The sequence below is a fragment of the Rhododendron vialii genome, chromosome 7a, assembly GCF_030253575.1.
Source record: "Rhododendron vialii isolate Sample 1 chromosome 7a, ASM3025357v1".
Classification (NCBI taxonomy): Eukaryota; Viridiplantae; Streptophyta; class Magnoliopsida; order Ericales; family Ericaceae; genus Rhododendron; species Rhododendron vialii.
In genome coordinates, this window is record NC_080563.1 from 21903859 (window position 1) to 21925651 (window position 21793).

The following is a 21793-nucleotide window of genomic DNA, read 5'->3' on the forward strand; positions in this document are numbered from 1 at the left end:
ATGGACAAAGTGACAACATCGTTGTAACGAGCACTTGCTTTATTAATGTGTAGTCCAAGTAACGATCAACCTATTTTACCAACTGAGGTGGTTTTAGGAAGTGGTAGAATGCACAAAAAATTCTCACAAAGGTCTTAAACCAGTTGGCTTAGAAACTAAAGGGGTGGAAAATGAGGATCAGAGGTTTGACTCAGAGCTCCTTTGTGGATTACATTTCCAACCGTTACTTCTCCGTAGTGGAGGAAGTCTTCAGTTTTCGATTCAGATGTTGATATGAAGACCATGGAGCTAAGGAACTTGGGCAATGGAGGAAGCAACTGCGATGGGTTGAAGAGTTTGGAAGAAAAGATTGGACCCATTTCTCCTCAAGAAACTTGTTCTTGGAGCATAATAATTGCAGCAAAATACACGTGAATTTGAATCGGTTGACGTTTTTTTTTTTCATGGGCGAAAAAGCTTGTAACATGCATGAAGTTGGAATTTAGCCGATTGATGATTGTATAGCTAATTTCATCAACTGGTTCTTTGTGCATTGAATGACAGAGTATGAGAGAGAAGATGGTTTGGAGATTTTGGTAGAAAGAGAGGTGAAATGGCATTGGTGCCCTTGGAGTTGGGTGAAAAAAGAACGTGTAGGTCATGTGCTAGATTTTCTGTCTAATTTCATGGATGCCGTTGCCAATTTGACTGAATGGAATGCAATCGGATAGTTTGAGGACAAAGTGAATGATTTAGTTTGGGCCGTTCGGCTAAATAAGCCATTTGGCTTATTTTTTTTGTTTTTATTCAATTTTTTTTCGCATTTGTTAGTTTTTTGTCAATTTTTTAGGGATTATTACTTATTCATGACAAGAGGAATCTAAAAAGTAAAAAATTATGAACAAAATCCAATTTTTTTTTTGAATAAAGAAGAAAAAATTGACTTATTGACTTATTTTTGTCTTTATTAAAAAAATTAGGTTTCGATCGTAATTTTTTACTTTTAGATTTCTTTCGTCACGATGAAGCTATAATTCCCAAAAAATTGACAAAAAACTAATAAATGCGAAAAAAAATTAAATAAGGATAAAAAAATAAGTCACTTGGCTTATTTAGCCGAACGGCAAGGATGAAGTAGAAAAAAGGTGATAATTTAAGGGATGAAAACAAAAAAAAAACTCTTTTATTAATTCTTTAAATTTTATTTTTTTGGTTATTCTCTCTTCTTTCTTTCGTGTTTTTTTCCCAACATGAGACTCCTCCCGCTCCATCATAGTAGTAATTACTGTATCTGTTTATTTATCGGTAATTTTCTCTCTCTCTCTCTCTCAAGTTCCAACCAAGCAAACGCATTTACCCCATCATCACTTTTGAACTTCCCAGTTCCCCTGATCAAAACCCAAAAAAAAAGGAAAGAAAAAACTTCCCAGTTACCACCACCATCTCCAGATTCGTTCCCTTCAAACCAGATCGATCGGTTTCACTGGCCAAATAAATCACTGGATCTCTTCGTCGATCAACATCAATGGCTCCTCCAGCTCAATCTCAGCGCTCCCCTTCTCCGTCTCAACCCTCCGGGTACCTCTCTCTCTCTCTCTCTCTCTCTCTCTCTCTCTCTCAGTCTCTCTCTCTCCAAGTCTCTTCCGTCGGAGAACTCGATAGGCACTCTGACTCTAACTTTGTCCCAATCGACAACAATTGTTTACATATACAACCACATGTACATGTATGTTTTTTAAATACATATACTATCGCTTTAATTGTGTTTAATTGCCGCCACTTGTATCCTCAAAGTCAATCTCTCTCTCCTCTGTGTGTGTGTGTGTGTAACATGTATATGTAAATTTATGGATGATCTGTGTGAGGGAAAGTATAGAGCGTGGTAAACAAAATGGTGAGGAGTTTTCAACTATCTTTCTCCTTTGGTCACCCACAAACACAAAATGCATCTGTACAATCGCGTCGTGATTTACGGAATTCTAATCCTAGCCCGAATTCTTATGGTAACCCTAATTCTACCAGAAAAGGAGAGGTTTCGGATCTGAAAATGCAGCTCCGGCAGCTGGCTGGGAGCCGAGCCCCGGGAACTGATGACTCCAAGAGAGATCTATTCAAGAAGGTGATCTCGTACATGACGATCGGGATCGACGTGTCGTCGCTCTTTAGTGAGATGGTGATGTGCTCCGCTACTTCGGATATTGTTCTGAAGAAAATGTGTTATTTGTATGTGGGGAATTACGCGAAGGGCAACCCGGATATTGCTCTGCTTACGATTAATTTCCTTCAGAAGGACTGTAAGGACGAGGATCCAATGATCCGGGGGCTTGCTTTGAGGAGCTTGTGTTCATTGCGAGTGGCAAATTTGGTGGAGTACTTGGTGGGGCCTTTGGGATTGGGATTGAAAGATGGGAATAGTTACGTGAGGATGGTGGCGACAATTGGGGTTTTGAAGTTGTATCATATATCGGCTGCAACTTGCATCGATGCAGATTTTCCAGCAATGCTTAAGCATTTGATGCTTAATGACCCAGATACTCAGGTTGGCTCATCTCATTGGCCATTGTTTCTTGTTATAATTAGTAAGCACTCATCTTTGTAGGTGTTTATTGCAAACATATTTGTGCGTACATATGTTAATCTAGGTTCTGCAAAAGCCTTCAGTTGGTCAATATAAACAAATGTTCTTAGGCCTACAGTCAAACAATTGAAGCCTTGACTCCACTTGGTTCTAACACTGTTCGATCTTTGGAATTTAACTTAAACTGATGACGTCAGTTGAGTGAGTCCACAACATCAACTTTGGTTCATTCATTGCTAACTCTTTACACTTTTAAGTTGCAGTGACGTTAGCTAAGTATGGGTACGTCAATACGGCGAAACCTGAAAAATAGCTGGGGTACAGCAATAACACATGTATTTTTATAATGTAGAGTCATGTATGCCGTAGTACAGCAATAACACATGTATTTTAATAATGTAGAGCAATGTATTATGTGCAATAAATTACATTTCAAATAAAGGACATAGCTTAATGACTTGGGCATCAAGAATATAACTTCAATGCCATTATCCTAAGGATTCCATTGACCAAAGTCATTATTCTACAATCATTCTAAGTATAAAAAAGGAAGTCTTATCAACTTGTTTTCATTTCTATGTTTGGGTTGATATATAGTGGGATACTTTTGGGGTACGACAAAAGTCCAAGAGAAAGTTTCGATACATGTTTCATGCATCTGGTATTGATTTAGAAGTACATTGCAAAGTACCCGTACCCAGTACGCAAAGGATTTCTAAAGAACAAGAATAAATAGAGATATGAAACATTTCATTGCACATGAGATTGAGGGTGAAAATTTGGAAACGTTTTTGAAACTGTATGTAATACTAAATCAAAAGCTAGGAGGACGGACTTAGCTCCCGAAATGTAGTCGTTTATGGCCGCCACTAAAGATATGACTGACTACAAAGTGGAAGGGGACATAGTGTTGATGGTATAGCGGTATGTCAGTAATGGTTCAAGGACATGTTATCTATGTAACCTTTTTGGTATCTATAATAATTAACATCTTCCTTTTCTTTTTCGCTGGGAAAGCAATTTAGACATGTTTTTCGGTGTTAAAAGTACTAGTTTTCGTTGATTCCTCCAGAACCTAAAGAGGGATACATCATACATGGTTATTCTTCTGCTTCATTCTCTGTGGAATAATATTGTAGTTACGCTCGTGCTTCATAGTTCTTTGGACATTTGCATAGTTATTCTTCTCCTCTTAAAAATAAAGGGTCATTCGCCTGCCCTTGAGTCTTAACTAGTTTAGGTGTACGTGATTTTTTGGTATGACAATTTATTGCATTTCCTTTTGTTTATCAGGTAGTTGCAAACTGCTTATCGGCCCTTCAAGAAATTTGGAGTTTGGAAGCAAGTCAGTCTGAGGAAGCATCAAGGGAGAGAGAAGCACTGCTTAGCAAGCCAGTAATATATTACTTTTTGAACCGGTAAGGTTTGATGCCTGGGCCACAAATTGAGAAGAATTGAGATATGGATTGGGTTACATGGACTTTTCTAAATTCGCGAACTACATTTGTTGGATGCTCCATAGTCCATTCCCAGTATAAATGTCTTACATGTCTGGTTAGTAGTTACACACGCACTGAACAAGCATTTATAAATAAGTGATTCTCTTATATAATAATACTTCCAGTTTACGGTTCCCTGTAGCACAATTTTATGTACTTGTTGAAGAAACCGTTTACCTAAATCATTGTTATGGATCGACGAAATCTAGCCATGTCAATAATTGGTTGAACCCTCCTCTTAGACACATACCCATATGCTACATTGTTGTTTGGATGCTTTAATGATTAAAATTTTGATTTGAGATTTATTGTGCATGTCAATAATAAGTAGACCTGTCACCTGTTGTTGTAACGAACATGAGAGAGGCTTCTATATGAAATGTAATCAATTACCATAAGCGTGCTGATGGGTTTATAAGATTGTAGAGCATATTTAAGGATCTTAGGCCTATTAGTTGGATGGCTTTGTGGGAACCTGGACATGGACCATATTCTTTGATGCAATGCTAATGGCTAATGAAGGTATGGACTCTAGGCTGAAGAGCGCTATGTTGGAGTTGATTTGTAAACTTGACATTAAGGAGATCTATGATCACCTTGATTGGGTGCTTCGTATTTTCGTACTAGTAAGTTCCTCATGCGGATGCACTTTCTTCTACGTTGGTATGTAAGGTGGAATCCATTTGAGATTCTCATTTGGGATGCTTCCTTTCAGCTCTCATCTTTCTAGGCTGAGCATGTGTGGGATTGTACCATACTACCATAGAAATGCGGATTAGGGTGGATTAAGCACTACCTTTCTAAAGGTGGTATGCTTTGATCAAGATTCAAGATTATGTTGTCAAACATGCACACCTATTTTATGTGTATGTATGCTATTTTCATGCTTCGTGGCAGAAACTTTCAACAGTTGCGGAGAGAATTCCTTCATTTGGTAGTTGGGTTTCGTTTTGTTCATATCAGAGAGGAGGGTTGGGGATCAGGAGGCTGGTTATGTTTAAGCAGTCCCTTTTGAATGTTGAGGACCAAAGGTTTGCCTGCAAGTAGGAAAGATATATGGTGGTGACAACAAAGCATGGGTGTTGGTGAGGGGATTGGATGACTGAGGAGATCAATGGGCCTCTTATAGTGTAGGTCTTTGGAACATTATCAGAGTGGGATGGCAAGAGTGGGATGGCGAGAATTCTGGTCTCATATTTGGGTTGTGGAGGGCGCAAAGTCGGGTTTTGGAGATGGAGGTTGGATGTGGCATTCCCAGCTCTTGCGAGTGTTGTAGCACTCCGTGGATTTGGTTGCCATAGAGCGATTATTTGTGAAGGGAGGGGATTTGCATATCAGGATAGCGCTTTACTAGTGGGAGTTCAATGGCTTTTATGCCGAGGATTGGTGTCCCTTCTTGGGATGGCATTACGAGATGCCAAGGGTGGATGATGATGCTTTGTAATGATGGAGGTTGAAGGATGGAAAGTTCGAGGTGAAGTCTGGTTATGGAATTTTAGTGGGCTCAAGAGGTAGATCCTTGTTAAGTTACCAATCGTCCTGAAGCTTAAGCTATTTGAAAATGGGTCCAGCAATATATATCAAGCTTTCTAACACCCTCCCTGACGTGCAATCCTGTCGTGCACGTAACTAAACCAAACTAAACCGAGCCTTATGTCCCAATCAATTGGGGTCGGCTACATGAATTTTTTTCAAGGGCCATTTGTTCACTCAAACCCATTAGACTCATATCTTTGCGCACAACAGCATCTAATGTCAATTTAGGTGTCTTCATCTCCAGGTCTATGGTAGACATGTCCAAACCACCTTAGCTTATTTTCTCTCAACTTCTCCTCTATAGGTGCTACACCTACCATCTCACGAACTGTTTGATTTTTAATCCTATCTCGTCTAGTCTTACCACACATCCACCTCAACATTTTCATTTCCGCTACACTCATCTTGCTCACCTGTTGTTTCTTAATAGGCCAACATTCTGTCCAGTAAAGTATCGCTGGTCTTATGGCAGTTGTATAAAAATTTTCCTTCAATTTTGTGGGTACCCTCTTGTCACATAGTACACCAGTAGCGCTCCTCCACTTGAGCCACCCCACTGGGATCCTATGAGTCACATCATCGGCAATCTCTCCATCTTTACTAATAATCAAGCCTAAATACCTAAAATGGTCACTCTTTGGTATCTCCTGGTCTTGGATCATCACACTTTCTTCATGCGCATTGCTGGTACCACTAAACTTGCACACTATATACTTAGTTTTGCTCCTATTTATCCGAAAACCCTTTGACTTTAATGCTTCCCTCCAAATTTCTAATTTCGTATCAACACTTCTATTGGTTTCATCTATGAAGACAATATCATTTGCAAACATCATACACCATGGGATATCCTCCTAAAACTGTCTAGTCAATTCATCCATAACTAAGACAAAGAAGTCGGGCTTAAGGCTGCCCCTTGATGAAATCCCGTGGTGTGCGTGGAGATTTAAATTTCCATAAATAGAGCGAAACAGAATACAAAGGGGAGAAGCATAATGCAAATAGGGAACAAATAAAAATAGAGAGACTTGAACCCAAGACCTCTTGAACAAAGTTTTGAAACCATGTTAAGTTACTATTGTACTAAAAGCTTAAGCTATTAGGAAATGGGCCCAACAATGTATATCTATATCAAGCTATCTAACAATCCTTTCCTTGGAGAGCTGTTTGGGGATCAAAGCCTTTCTATGGAGGTGGAGTTTTTGTATGGACAGTGGCACATGGGATGCTACTTACCTGCGATAATTTTTCTAGGAGACAAGTTCATGTCAGCTGGTATTGCGTGCGCAAAACAGATGGTAAATCAGTGGCTCAGCTTCTCGTCCATTTTTGGCGGCTGGAGAGTTGTGGTATTCATTGCTTTCCTTTTTTTGAGTTGGCTTGCAAGTTGCAAGAGAGCTAGGGAAGGAAAAATGCTTCTTGTTTGGGAACTTTGGTTTTGACATATTGTTTGGAAGGAGAGAGAATAAGTGTATATGTTGTTAATTAACCCTAACACGTAAGAGCTTTTTATTTATATTATCCAAAGACTTATTACATAACTCAACTATCCGATGTGGGACAAAGATTAAACTATTCTAACACTCCTCACGCTGGACAATAAAATCACAAAATCCTAGCTTTTTACATGAAAGCTTTAAACGTGGTTTAAACAATGGTTTGATAAAGAAATCTGTCAACTGAGCTCCTGTAGACACGAAAAGAGTAGCCAACACACCACCATCTATCTTCTCTTGAACAATGTGACAATCTACTTCGATATGTTTGCTGCCTGATTATCACAATACATAGGGATAGGTAACTGCACGCTAAACCCCAACTCTTCGAGCAGAGCTTGCAAACATACAACCTCACATGTAGTATGAGCCCTAGTGCGATATTCTGCTTCTGCGCTAGACTGTGCAACAACGGTTTGTTTCTTGCTTTTCCAGGTAACTAGATTGCCACCTACAAAAGTACAGTACCGTCTATATGACGGTAATCCTACCCAGCCAGTGTCGGTAAAGGTCTCAACACGCAAATGACCATTTGAAGGATGAGCCTTTAGATACTTCACAATATGAAGAGAAGCTTCCCAATGTGGAAGACGAGGAGTTGACATAAACCGAATTACCATACTAACAACAATTGAGATATTAGGACGTATATTGGTGCGATAATTCAACTTGCCCACTAAGCGATGATACCAGTCTGGATGAGGAAATATGTCCCCCTGATCAACACAAAATTTGACGTTTGGGTCCATAGGAGTCTCCATGGGCTTTGCTCCCAATAAACTAGTCTCCTCAAGAATATCTAGTGCATCCTTACTTTGGGACAGACTAATACTTTCCTTGGATCTTGCTAACTTAATACCCAAAAAATATCGTTGCTTACCCAAATCTTTGGTGTGAAATTGACGTTGTAAGAATTGTTTCAGCTCATCAATACCTTTCTTATCATCTCTAGTGCTCCCTCCATCCCAAATTCTTGGTCCTCTTCTCTTTTTTGGAAGTCTTAAAAGATTGGCTATATCTCTTAATTTATAATGTTTTTTATATCAAATATGGATCTTGTTTAGGAGGAATGCAAGGAAATACATATTACAAACTCAGCCTCAGGTGATTTAATTGGAGTGAGGGTACCCGAGAAGAAGGGCAATGACTCATTAAGCATGACATCAGCACACATGACGATGAAGAGAAGGTGAATAACACTTATACCCTTTCTGAGTGCGCGAATATCCAAGAAATCGACACCGGATTGATCGGGGGTCAAGTTTGTTCCGACCAAGATCCAATGCATGAACATAACACGTGCACCCAAATACTTGAGAGGGTAAGGAGTGGAGAGGACAACTAGGAAATAAAACCTTGTGAGGTATCTGACCACCAAGCACGGTGGAGGGCATACGGTTAATCAAGTAACATCAAGTAACATGCTGTAAGAACAGCGTCACTCCAATAAGACTTAGGGACCCGCATTTGTATTAACATGGCACGCATAATCTCAGATAAGTGTCAGATTTTGTGTTTGGCAAACCCATTTTGTTGTGAAGTCCAAGTGCAAGATGACTGGTGAATGATTCCATGATTGTCAAAGATACGAGAAAGAGCATTATGAAAATATTCACGTGTATTATCTGAATAAAATATACAAATGCAAGTATCAAACTGAATCTTTATTTCTGTGTAAAATGACTTAAGAATAGAAGACAACTCTGATCTCTCTTTCATAAGATAAAGATATGTAACACAAGAGAAATCATCGACAAAAATAACATAATACTGAAAACCAAAAACATTGGGAGCATGAATGGGCCCAAATATCCGAATGTACTAACTGAAAAGGACACGAAACACGACTCTCAACCCTAGGACAATAGGACACTCGATGGTGTTTACTGAACTCACAGACTTCACATTGCAAAACCTTAACATGGCTACCTGATAGAGTCTTTTGAGGTTCTGAAGAGATGGATGATCCAAACGACAATGATGTTGATATGGTGACACCGATGTCTGAAAAGCAATGGATTTAGGATGAATGTCATCGGCAAGATAATATAGGCCTCTACGTTCAGTACCCCCACCACTCCCTGTCTTTAGATCCTAACACACACAACCATGAGGGAAAAATGTGACAGAGTAGTTTAAGGACTTCATAACTTTATTGAATGAAAAACGAGAAAAATGTAAGACAGAGTCCAATGTAAGGGAGGAAGTGACAGAAACAGAACCCAAACCAGTAATCTCACTGGTTGAATCGTCGGTTAAGGTAACACGAGACGGTTTACCAATAGACTGACGACTAGAAAAGATAGTAGTAATACCAGTCATATGATCAGAATCACCAGAATCAATAACCCAAGGATTGGAAGAACTAGAAGATGCAACACAAGCAACAGAGGGACCTGTTTGAGTGAGCGTAGAAGTGGAGGATGGTCTGATTTGACACTAGGCGCTGATACTTGGCAGAAATAGTCACCACAGTGTCGGCATACTGAGAAAATGACCCTATATCCTTAGAGGTAGTAGTAACTTATTAGCCTGAGGAAACCCATGAAGATCATAACAAGTCTCCACTTAATGATTGGTTCAGCCACAGTGTGTACACAATATGGAACCAAGCTGCGACTATGACCACCTCCTCTTGACATGTAACCCCACGAGCACCAAAACCAAAGTCACGACCACCAAAACCACAGCCACTAAACTTAGAATCACGACCACGACCACTAAATCCAAAATCACGGCCGCAACCATGGCCATGGCTGAATGAAGTATCAGAAACAGCAGAAGCTAATGTTGAACGGTCAGAAGATGGTGCAAACACAGATGCAGAAGCCTAACAAAGGCGATTAAATACCTCGCTGAGAGAAGGTAGATCTCGAGACCCCAAGAGCTGATTACTAACATGACCATACGAGGATGATGCATCAGATATAAACCGAACAACCTACATACGCTCACGCTGGTGCCACATACCCTGAACATCAGAAGAAATAGGCTCACAAATATTGAGCTCCTCACAAATGCCGTGAAATTTGGCATAATAAGCCTCCAAAAATAAATCACCCTAAGACTAATGAAGATCATACGTTCGACAGAGATTATTAACACTAGAATACATGTCTCCTGGGCCTGTGTCCATACTTGTTTGGCCGTAGGTAAGAATACCAATGTGCTAGCAATATGGTCTTCCATACTATTCCATAATTCAAAACGAATCCGGGCATCCTCAGCTACCCATGCCTGATATGTGCAAACCGTCGCTACGCGCACACACGACGGTGTTTCACCCCGATAATAAACCTCAACTGCTTTAGCCCAAGCAACATAATTTTTGCCATTCAAAAGTGTGGAGGTAATAGATAGCCTCTCCCGAAACTAAGAAGAAACTACCAATGAGAACTAGAAGCGGAACCAAAACCAGACTTTGACTCATCCATTGCACCGAATTAACACCAACCAACAAAATCAACTAATAAAATCAACAACTACCAACTGATCACAAGACCAGACAATCACCCAACCTACCGGTATTACCAAAGACCAATGACATAAACTACAAACAGAAACATGTACTGACCCAACAACACAAACAGAAATCAACTGCAAATGTTCATGCCAGAGACGAGGCCAAACAGATCGAGAGAAGACCCATGACGTCATAATATCAACTCCAAATCGAGACGGTAGCAAAGCGAAGATTGTTTCAAGCTATTTCACACAATTTCGAACACAAATCGCATGATTAATGGCTATTTCGAATGCGATCCAGGGATTTTCGAACTGGGTTTAGGTTTCTATCATGGTTGGAAGGTCTCATCAGAGGTTTCGAGGGTCGATTTAGGTAGTTAGGGTTCTGAACCACTTGGCTGGACGATAATGATGGGCGGCAGTGGTGTTGGGTGTCGATTTAGGGTTTTAGTGGACTGGGTGCTGCGTTTTTGGAGTTTTTGGAGAGGTGGGTGGTGCTGATTTGGGTAAGAGTGGGCTAGGTTATGAAGTTTTAGGGTTGCGGGAATGGTAGGAGGATGATGATGGGCAGTGGCAGGAGGATGATGATGGGCAGTGGCTGATGGTGGGTGATGAGTGAATTAGGTTTAGGTTAAGGGAGGCTCTGATACCATGTTGTTTGGAAGGAGAGAGAATAAGTGTATAGGGTGTTAATTAACCCTAACACACGGGAGCTTTATTTATATTATCCAAAGACTTATTACATAACTCAACTATCCGATGTGGGACAAAGATTAAACTACTCTGACATGATGTATACTCTATGAAGGAAATTTGTAGATGGTTGAAGGCCTATGTAATTAGAGACAATTTTGAAGATAAAATTTTGGCATCTATGCGCAGTTGGTTTTGAGGTGGCATTGAGTCTTCTTTGAATCCGTTTTATAATCTTTTCGGACTTTTGAATGGTTCGGATGTATAGGTACGCAGTATTGGGGCTTTGTCTAGTTTCTGCCTAATTTTGTAATAACAGTGGCATGCCCTTGGTGCCTCTTGATATTTAATGCATCTTACTCTTCAAAAAAAGAAGTTCCTTCTAATTTCTGACTCCATTAGATCCACATTTATGAACTATCAAATTGAGCTGCAAACTTTTCGCAATAAGTTTTCCTTCTGGAGTGTTGTTCCGAGGCTAAACACATCATATATTCTTATGTGACTATATGCAGAATGAAGGAATTCAGTGAATGGGCCCAATGTCTTGTCCTTGAGCTGGTAGCCAAATATGTACCCTCAGATGGCAATGAGATATTTGACATCATGAATCTTCTTGAAGATAGACTACAACATGCGAATGGTGCAGTTGTCTTAGCAACCATTAAGCTGTTTTTGCAGCTGACATTGTCTATGACTGATGTTCATCAACAGGTGCCGATCATGATTTCAATTTTGTTGTTGGTTCTTGAGTGGATGCTTATTTAGGCATCTTTGTGGATACGATAATTAGAGCAAACATTCATATCCTCGTGCTTATTAAAACTAGACAATTCATTGATCTATTAATTCAAGTAAGTCGTGATCTGTACCTGTCTATGTTGCATAGGAGATTCGTTGCATTTGACTTTTTCATTGGTGTTTGTTGGTTCATGCGTTGCTATTTGAGTTTTGATCCTCCTTTACCTACAGACAGTTGAACTTTTGTAAGTTAGGGTCGTCTCAAGGCTTTAGGTTTTCAAGTTTAATATTTGTGCACTAGAACCACTGACACAAGTTTAGCTGTCTTTTTTGGACATGTTTTGGACATTGACACTCGTCAGACACTTAGCATGTAATGGACACTAGAATACGCTTCGCTTTGCCATGTTTCATGAATTATAGCTTTTTTGTTCATGTTTTATGCACTTATGTTGTCCTTGTGCGATGCCGTTGGTACCTTATCATCTTTGTTACATCTTTATCTTGGAGGGTGCTTATTGCATGAAAATTCAGTGCATTGTTTACGGGTGGTCTTCATCACGATAAAGTTACCCGCCAGTGAGCTCATTGTGTCATATTGATAGTGGGGATAGCTGGGCTTTGCTTGAATCTCTTGCTTTGATTTGTGGAGATTTGACTTTGCTTAATGTAAACGTTACTATCTTTAGGTTTATGAGCGTATCAAAGCACCTTTGCTTACCTTGGTCAGCTCAGGGAGTCCAGAGCAATCTTATGCAGTTCTAAGCCACCTGCATCTTCTGGTGATGCGTGCTCCTATGCTATTTTCTTCAGACTACAAGCACTTCTATTGTCAATACAATGAGTCATTTTATGTGAAGAAATTGAAACTGGAAATGTTGACTGCCGTAGCCAATGAGAACAACACTTATGAAATTGGTGAGTGCACCATCGCAGTCACACACTGCTTCACAGAAATAGCTGTTGTGGGCAAATCTGTGTGCCCTGGTTAGTGACCCATTTTTGGGGTCAACAGTGTTGTTTTTCTTTGTTAGCTTTTCAAGGATGACTAATGTCTTGTAATCTTGTTGAGTCCGTTTCAGTAACAGAGTTATGCGAATATGCTGCAAACGTCGATATTCCTATTGCGAGAGAGTCAATTCGGGCTGTTGGGAAGATAGCTCTGCAGCAGTATGACGTGAATGCTATTGTAGATAGACTGCTTCAGTTTCTGGAGATGGAAAAGGACTACGTGACGGCTGAAACACTGGTAAAGATTGTATCGGTTCATTCTGGGAGTTACAAACGTACTATCTGATTGGTGCTAACATAACTCTCAAATGCCAACGATGCGAAGTTTGGAATGTGTCGAAGTAAGACGAGTTTCTAATCTTACCATCGTTAGCCTTTAAAGAGGGAGTTCTTTGTGCAGGTGCTCGTAAAAGATCTTCTCAGGAAATATCCTCAATGGAGCCATGATTGCATTGCAGTTGTTGGGAATATCAGCAGCAAAAATGTTCAAGAACCAAAAGCAAAGGCAGCTCTTATTTGGATGTTGGGGGAGTATGCACAAGAGATGCAGGATGCTCCTTATGTTTTGGAAAGTTTAATTGACAACTGGGATGATGAACACTCTGCCGAGGTAATAAGAAAGTGCGCTTCTCCTTGTGACTCAATCTTTTGCACCTCCATTTGCACTTTCTTCATATGAATCAGTTGAGTTTCCTATCAACTGTTTCTGGTGTTTTGCATTTGAGCTACCTAAAGACAGACACGGTAACTTTCTGGCAGATTTTTGTAAGGTTTGATACAAGTTTTGTGGATGACCCATTTTTAGTGGAAATTCTAACTGAACAGCAGCTTGACCTCCTAAGCTTTATTTGTATGACAATGATATCACTTGCAAGTCTGGCAGGCTCACTTTTGACTACCTGAACATACAAGTAAAATTTTTTCTCATTGACCTAGGGATGTAAGGTTAATTTACTTGATGCTTTGCCTGTTAGTTGGGACAAGGATGGTATGCCTAATATTACAGTTTGACAGGAAAGATAGGGATACTCCTACCACACCATTGGGGATTTTGATGTGGAGAGAAATTTTGCTTTTGCAATTAAGTCAAGAAGCACCGCAAAGTTATAGGGGACACTCCCAGAAACGTAGTTACTGACTTCTAGTTGAGGGAGCTTCCAAAGTGGGTGCGCTCCTGCGACGGGAGCTCGAATAGGCACTCCTGAGTAGGGAGCGAGATGGGAGCGCACTCTTAAATAGGATGGGAGCTTCCACACTAATCTAAAGGAAGAAATTCAGACTTCTCTTTGCAAACATATGAAGAAGAAAAAGAGAAAAGAAGAAAGATTTAGGCACAAACAACGGGGCAATCAATAAAGAGAGTCTTGTCCAAAAGATTCCAAAAAGCCTATCTCTAATACTCCCTCCGTCCCAAATTGCTCGTCCCTTTTGGGGAATCCAACTTATTAATTACAATACAACAGTACAATTGCTTTATACTTGACTTTTCTATATGTCCCTTACTTTACAGTACAATTACAATACAACAGTACAATTGGTTTTAAGAAATGGTAGAGAAAGAGAGGGCAAAACATGAATCACTTAAAAATCTATTGGTCATTTGTGGAAAGTGGACATTTATTTTGGGACATTGCAAAACAAAAAGAGGGGCCGACAATTTGGGAAAGAGGGAGTACCATTTTAACCCATTCAACTCAAAACCAATTGGCAATTGACAAGGATTGGTAGATCAAGGGTCATCCATGGTAGTTTGGTAGTTAAAGGGTCATCATGAATTTAGTTCTTGCATTAGTATTCATCTAGATGCTTTAAACACATGCTAGTAGGTTCAATGTATGTATTTATGTCTAGGTTCATTCACTATCTTGTTAAATGTGTTCATTGATTAGGTTCATGTCACTTAGACTTCTAGGATTTCAAAAGGCCATTGTTTAGCCTATAAGAATGGATGTAATCTTTCTTTCCAACCCAGAGTTGATTAATGAATTGAGTTTTACAAGGCTGAGGCAATTGTAATTCGGGTTTGGGCTGCATCTTTTTTTCTGTAGGTGCGAGATACATTTTACACTGCATCTTTTTTCTGTAGTGCGAGATACATTTTCCAATTTGTTTTTCGATTTTGGACTGAACCGTTACAATTCTTCGATTCAATTCACGATTCGGGAAAAAGGGTCAATCCAATTTACGATACGATGTGACAACCTTAGATATAACTAACCAACATGGGACATCATCTAACAGTTTTGATATACTTTTAAGCAGGTTCGCTTGCATCTCCTTACAGCAGTAATGAAGTGCTTCTTGAGAAGGCCGCCTGAGACTCAGAAAGCCTTGGGAGCTGCTTTGGCTGCCGGTCTTGCTGATTTTCATCAGGTTTGGGTTGATAATTGGCTCATTCTAAATGGTTCAAGTTTGTCTATGTTTGATGTGTCCAATATTGAGCAAATTAACTGTTGTTTGTTGCAGGATGTGCATGATAGGGCCCTATTCTATTACAGACTTTTGCAACACAACGTTTCTGTTGCAGAAAATGTGGTGAACCCTCCAAAGCAAGCTGTTTCTGTCTTTGCTGATACTCAGAGTAGTGAAATCAAAGATCGGATATTTGATGAGTTCAACAGTCTATCTGTTGTATATCAGAAGGTATCTTTTTCGAAGCAGCTCTATATTTCTAATTGCAGCACATATAGAAAGAGGTCATTGGGCTGTATGTTTCCTTTTCATGTTTTTGTGTTAAGAATTGCTAATTCACTTCACCCTGGGCTTAACACTTAGGGATGCTCATAATATTTATATCTTTAGTTTCTAAAAGACCCTAAATAATTTGGTACACAACCAGTGCTGAAAGTCAAATTTGCAGATATTTTTTACTGATGTTCATCGTGCTTAAAGTTAGATGTCAGTGGAGAAAATTTCAGCACTGGACATGTTCCTTTATCCTTCCACAATGTCGTGCTCCAACTGTGCTCCAGGGTTTCAAGTTTCAAGGCCTTTTATGATTTTATCAATCTGGGAGATTCTTTCAAAATTTAGACATGATTGTTCCTTCATGTTAAACTTTTAGTTTGTCTCACCAACATAATTTATATTATAAAACAAAGTGGTTTCTGTTAAAATGGTCTAGGCTTATAAACGAGAGCAACCTCTACAACCATTAGATCACTTCCTGTTAACTTTGTAGCCATCACATCATTTCTTTTTTAAAAGATACAGAGAATATTCTTTTAATAAATCCATACTTCTCTACCCTCACTTTTTAGGCAATGTATCTCAATGTAAATATTGCCTTCTGTGAGCAAATAAGGAAATATCAAAATGGTAACTGACGCTTTGTGGTGATTAGTACTATTGCATAGAGCAGTTGGGTCTGAGACTATGTTACATTCCAATGTGCCTTTAGGCATGGGCATCTGCTAGTTATTTATTTAACCTGAGACTATGTTACATTCCAATGTGCCTTTAGGCATGGGCATCCGCTAGTTATTTACAGTTTCTGGTTTGAATGATGGATGAGAGCATAGAGTTTCTGTTTTCGAAAGGTACAAGAAAGTACTAGGTTTTATGGTTGTAAGTAATGATTGGGCTAGGAGAGACATACTTTTGCTGCTGTTCTGGTGCTCTGCAACACAGCGGAGAGCAACAATCTGTTCTTTTCGTTCTTCGAGTTGCTGGAGGAGGACAACAAGGGAGGTTCTAGAATCCTTAGGCATCCCACATAAGTTTTGGTTGCATCACATAGTTCCATGAAAACTTCAAAAGCTTCTGAAAGTTCTTTGAAGTGATTTTTTTGGCGGTCATCGTTGTACTTAATTGTAACAGGTCTTCTGTGGACCCTATCTTCAAGTCGTAACGTTTAACCATGGTTTCATTTTTTGAATTTGCTCTTCTTGAATCTTTTTTAGAATGCATGAGGCGATGGTGTGCACAAATCAGGCATGCTTTTACGACCTCCTCTCAAAGTTAAATCTTATTCACAATCACCAATTTGGTGAAAGCCTCATTAACATGGGTGTGAATACTGTTCCGTACTGGCCGGTACGTACCGTTTTAGAGAGAAACCGGTACAAATAAGGACTGATTTCGTTTTGGGTAATTTTCCGGCGAGAACCGTTCTGTACCAGGGAGTACCGGCGATGCTACCATACAGCAGATTAATGAAGAAAAATCAAGGAAAAATAAGAACGAACTTGGTTCTCGAACCATTCTGACAAAGATTTATCTGTTTTATAAGCTCCGGTAGGAGTTTTTTGATGTTTTGTGAGCTCCGGCGAGATTTGGTTGAGGTTCTGTACGCTTCGTCTTTCACATTCACGCCTCTTCAATAATACCCACCCCTTTGCCTTTCTTCCCAAAGTGAGAAAGGGTATTCTGATAAAAAAACAAAGAGAAGGGATATTGGGAATAGGACAAAGATTTTATTTTATTTTTGATAGGTTAGGACAAAGATTGTTGGGAAGAGGAAAATTTATTTTATTACTCAACGTGCGGTGCACCTTTTCAACGTGTTTAAAGACTAGACCTGTATAACACACGCATCAGATTGTGGTATATCCAGATTCCAGAGTAGATTTTAATTGTGGTGTTATTTCTTTCTTTCTTTTATTCACTTATTAGGTCACTGGTTCTTGAACATTTTACACAAGAAATATTGTTTTAGTTAATGATTGTCTAGTTTATAAGTGTGTATGCAAGGACTTTTATCAGTACTTATTGTTAGCGAGCAATCCAAAACGCTACCCAGTATCACACTGGTACCAGTATGTACCACATGTCCGGTACAGTATTCAGAACCTCGCTAATTAATTATATGCACAAGTCCCCTCAAAAGCTGCATGATTCTTCACCCGAAGGTGTGTAGATATGTGGGAAGTTGACAAAAAGATGTATTTTCTAGACTCTAGAGCAAGTTCGTGACACCTTTATCTGGCTTCTTGGTGTAATTGATTCCAACTAGTAATTGCTAAAGGGGATTACTGAGAGGAACACTTAAGCGAGATCTAATTCATCCATGTCCTGCTACTTTGTAATCTTTCGGTGTTTTGTATTGTGTACGTTCTACGTGCGTACCTTACCTTTGGTACCTTATTCGCCTTCTCGCATGCAACAAATGTGCCATAAAATGCCAAGGACACTTCTTGCTAATGAACTCTGGCATCTGACATTTTCAAGTTTTAGCTTTGTAAGCTATGTGGTGGAGGAATAGTTTTAGTTTGGGGTAACTAATGGAGTTTGCTGGCAATCGACTGCTATAAATGGGTGAAAATATGAGCTTGTTTTTTGCCTACCCTTGTTGGTTACTGTTTCATGCTCTATTTCACTCTCCGATGGGGGTTCTTTTTCACCCGTCCCTCACAGTACTACTTTGCTATCGGTGGTGTGGGGTGCGTTCAGTGGCTTGCTTTGGAAGCAGAAGGGTAGCATCATATATTTGTTGCATTAGCACTGCTATTGGTCGTATGGAATATGGATGGGCATTACCTTTATTTTGCTAGGGTAGAGTTTACATGCTCATCCCTAGCAATATAGCTCCAACTTTCATATTACTTGTTTTTTTCATATTATTTACCTCCATCTCTGCCTTTCATATTAATTAGTGACAGTGCAAATTATCCTTTCTTTGATAGATTAATGTTTTTTTATTTTTTTTATCAGCAATAGATTATTAATGTTCTTATATGGTACTATGAGTTGAGATGAATTGACAAATAGCAAATTTTGCAGCCTTCTTACATGTTTACTGATAAGGAACACCGAGGTGCATTTTCTTTTACGGAAGAACTCGGAAATTTATCCATTGGAGTTGAATCTGCAAGTAATGTAGTGTCTGCCCAAATCGTTGAGGCGAGTGACAATGATCTACTTCTAAGTACATCAGAGAAGGAAGAAAGTAGAGGTCCCAGTAGCAATGGATCTGCATATAGTGCCCCTTCATATGGTGCCTCGTCAAATCATCCATTACCAGCCCATTCTCCGCAAAGTAGCTTGGCGATAGATGATCTCCTTGGTCTAGGATTGACAATTTCAGCTAATCCTGAGCCTTTGCCACCCTCTTTAACGCTAAATCCAAGAGCTGTTCTAGATCCAAGCGCTTTTCAGCAAAAATGGCGCCAACTACCAATCTCTGTATCACAGGTTTGCTTTTTTAGTTTGTATCATGTACTTAGTGATTACTCAGTTACATTGCTTATACTTGTTGCATGTTTCTATACAAACTAGAAGGACTAAGTAGCTATCAATATGTACAAAACTTGTATATTCTCTTTAAACTTTTAAGTGTCTTTTAATTTTTTATAATTTTGTCAGAATCTGTATTCCTAGTACTAGTAGTCTCTCTCTCTCTCTCTCTCTCTCTCTCTTGGGAAGTTTAATTTAATTGATCTTGGCAAATGGCATCCCTAATGTGGTAGAAGAGATTTCTTTCATAGGGAAGTTATTAACATGCTTCGTTCCATCCATGTTTATGTTGTCCCTCTTAAGAAGTTCCATTGTTCGATGAGTTACTAGTGAAGTCTACTTTGTGTAGAAAGAACAATAAGAAGCTTCATTGCAAGTTCTTTCTAACTTTCTGTGCTAACCCTTCATAATGTTGCTGACATCTATGCTTAGATTTTCCTTTATATTCTCTGTTTTCTCTCTGAAATGCTATTTCAATTCTGCAATTACTATTTTCAGGAATACACCATGAATCCACAAGGAGTGGCAGCATTGACAACCCCTCAATCCCTTCTCCGGCACATGCAAGGACACTCAATCCACTGCATTGCCTCAGGAGGTCAAGCCCCAAATTTCAAGTTCTTCTTCTTTGCACAAAAGGCGGAGGAGTTGTCTACCTTCCTTGTAGAGTGTGTAATAAACTCGTCATCATGTAAAGCTCAACTAAAGATCAAAGCTGACGATGAGACTACATCCCAAGCCTTCTCCGATTTGTTCCAATCAGCTTTGTCTACATTAGGCACACCCTAGTCATTTGAGCTTGTTATAGGCTCGGAGGTTTTGATTTAATACCCTTGTGTACGGAAGAAATAATACGAGAGAGAGAGAGAGAGAGAGAGAGAGAGAGAGAGAGAGAGAGAGAGAGATTTTAGTGTACATTATCAGTGAAGGTAACTGTTATGGTTCGTGCTCGCAAGATTGCTTGATAGCTGACCACTTGTATTTGCCTCTTCTATTACATTTTTTGTTCTGATTGTGGATAACCTTTATTCACTCAGGTTTGGAACTTGTAACATTTGTGCAAGTTATCTGTGAAAGTTATCGATTATAAGAATTCTGAAGGCTTTGCTTGCCCCAAGTGATCTTTGTCTCACTTTTGTCTCCCTTGGTAACATTTCATTTTTAGTTTTAGTTTTGTTTTTAATCATTACTCTATTTCTTTCTCCAATCATTACTCTATTTTTTCAATTATTACTTTCTCATCTTTCTCTATCTCTTTCCAATCATTATCCATATCTTTAATCATTACTCTATTTCTCTCTCCACCCACTACCAAAACTAAACTAAATTAAACTCCCAACCAAACAAAACCAAAGTTTCTCCTTTTGTTGAGCAATTATTCTTTTGATGATAATGAATAAAGCTTGGATTTATCACTGAACTCCTGAGAATGAGTTTGAAAAACCTCAGCTGGCTTCATTTCATCGTTTGCTGAATGCCTGTTTACGTTTTTGGTTATCGTATTGGTAGTGTTAGGCGGGTTGCTGCAATATTTCTGCCAATAACCGAAATTCTTAAAAGCATGGCATCATAATCTTTAAGGTAAAATGAGCATTACAGGCAAAAGAAGAGACACTTTGGACATACTTTGCAGCGTTTGTACCTGTTTGTAACAAACCAGAATTTAGCCGGATGCGTTACTTGCATAAATTGAACATGGGACTTTCAAGTTTAAATTTGGTGCTGCAAACTCCACCACACATACGTGTGGTAAAGAAGAGTTTGGGCACTGGCACGTGATGCCCTAGAGGCATGGAATAATTACTGTTCGGGGATAAAAACCATGTAGTGCTTTGGACAACTTCTTAGATCAACCTCACGCGCCTATCCTATCTGCAAAACAAATACAGTGAACACACCTTTGCCTCTCGTCAACAAAAACCTTTCGATGCCTAAGTTAGTATATTGTACACAAGAAATCTTAATATCATGTATGTAAAGTAATGAATGACAGTGTACCGTTCTTCATAGGTCTCATATAGACTTGTTCCTCAAGTCTCCTATTCTGCCTAGGTTCCCTATCTCATTAGTATATTCATTCTAGGACATTCTAGAATACTTTGGAACCTTTCCTGCCCCATCACATAGGGCTAACGCTAGGGTTTCCCCTTTGTTTGGGCAAAACTGTATCCGATCACAACTGCTCGGCATTATACTGTGCACCTTTTTCATAGTGTTGCTAACCAATACCCTGTTCGTCGGCACGTCCTACCATCACGTGGTGGTGTTCGGCTGTATGTCCTACCATCACGTGGTGTTCTACTGCTGCTCACATGTTAACCACGTGATCGGCTCTATTTTGTTTTGTTCGGAAGAACCCTTGTACTTACTCTTAAATTTGTCTACACGCTCATTTTTGCCTTTGTAAACAAAAAATACTGGAAAGTAAAACCTATATTTTAAATTTGCCCCGCTACTTCATATGTGAAAATAGTGCAAATTTATTTACCCCCCATGGGTTTTACCGAGGAGGAGGCGACTTCTCTGTAGTATGTTGGTCCAAATTTGAGCCCACTTTAGGTCCAAGTAGGTGACCCCCAACATATTCATTTTGTAGAGTCTGTCAACTAGATTCATGCATA

At 39.3% G+C, this 21793-nt stretch overlaps 1 protein-coding gene across 2 annotated transcripts; it reads left to right on the top strand.

Moving 5' to 3' along the window:
* Window positions 1-1312: 1312 nt before the first annotated feature.
* Window positions 1313-20289, top strand: LOC131332464 (beta-adaptin-like protein A). 2 transcript variants are annotated; one of them, XM_058366720.1, is made up of 11 exons: window positions 1313-1557; window positions 2002-2518; window positions 3851-3975; window positions 11762-11960; window positions 12677-12974; window positions 13070-13236; window positions 13399-13608; window positions 15261-15371; window positions 15465-15641; window positions 18720-19130; window positions 19671-20289. In XM_058366720.1, exons 1-11 carry the CDS (start codon window positions 1505-1507, stop codon window positions 19959-19961), a joined length of 2559 nt encoding a protein of 852 aa, XP_058222703.1. In that variant the 5' UTR covers window positions 1313-1504; the 3' UTR covers window positions 19962-20289. The 2 variants fall into 2 exon arrangements, with proteins under 2 accessions (XP_058222703.1, XP_058222704.1); XM_058366721.1 differs by having other exon boundaries at window positions 1314-1557; window positions 12677-12905.
* The last annotated feature ends 1504 nt before the right edge of the window (window positions 20290-21793 follow it).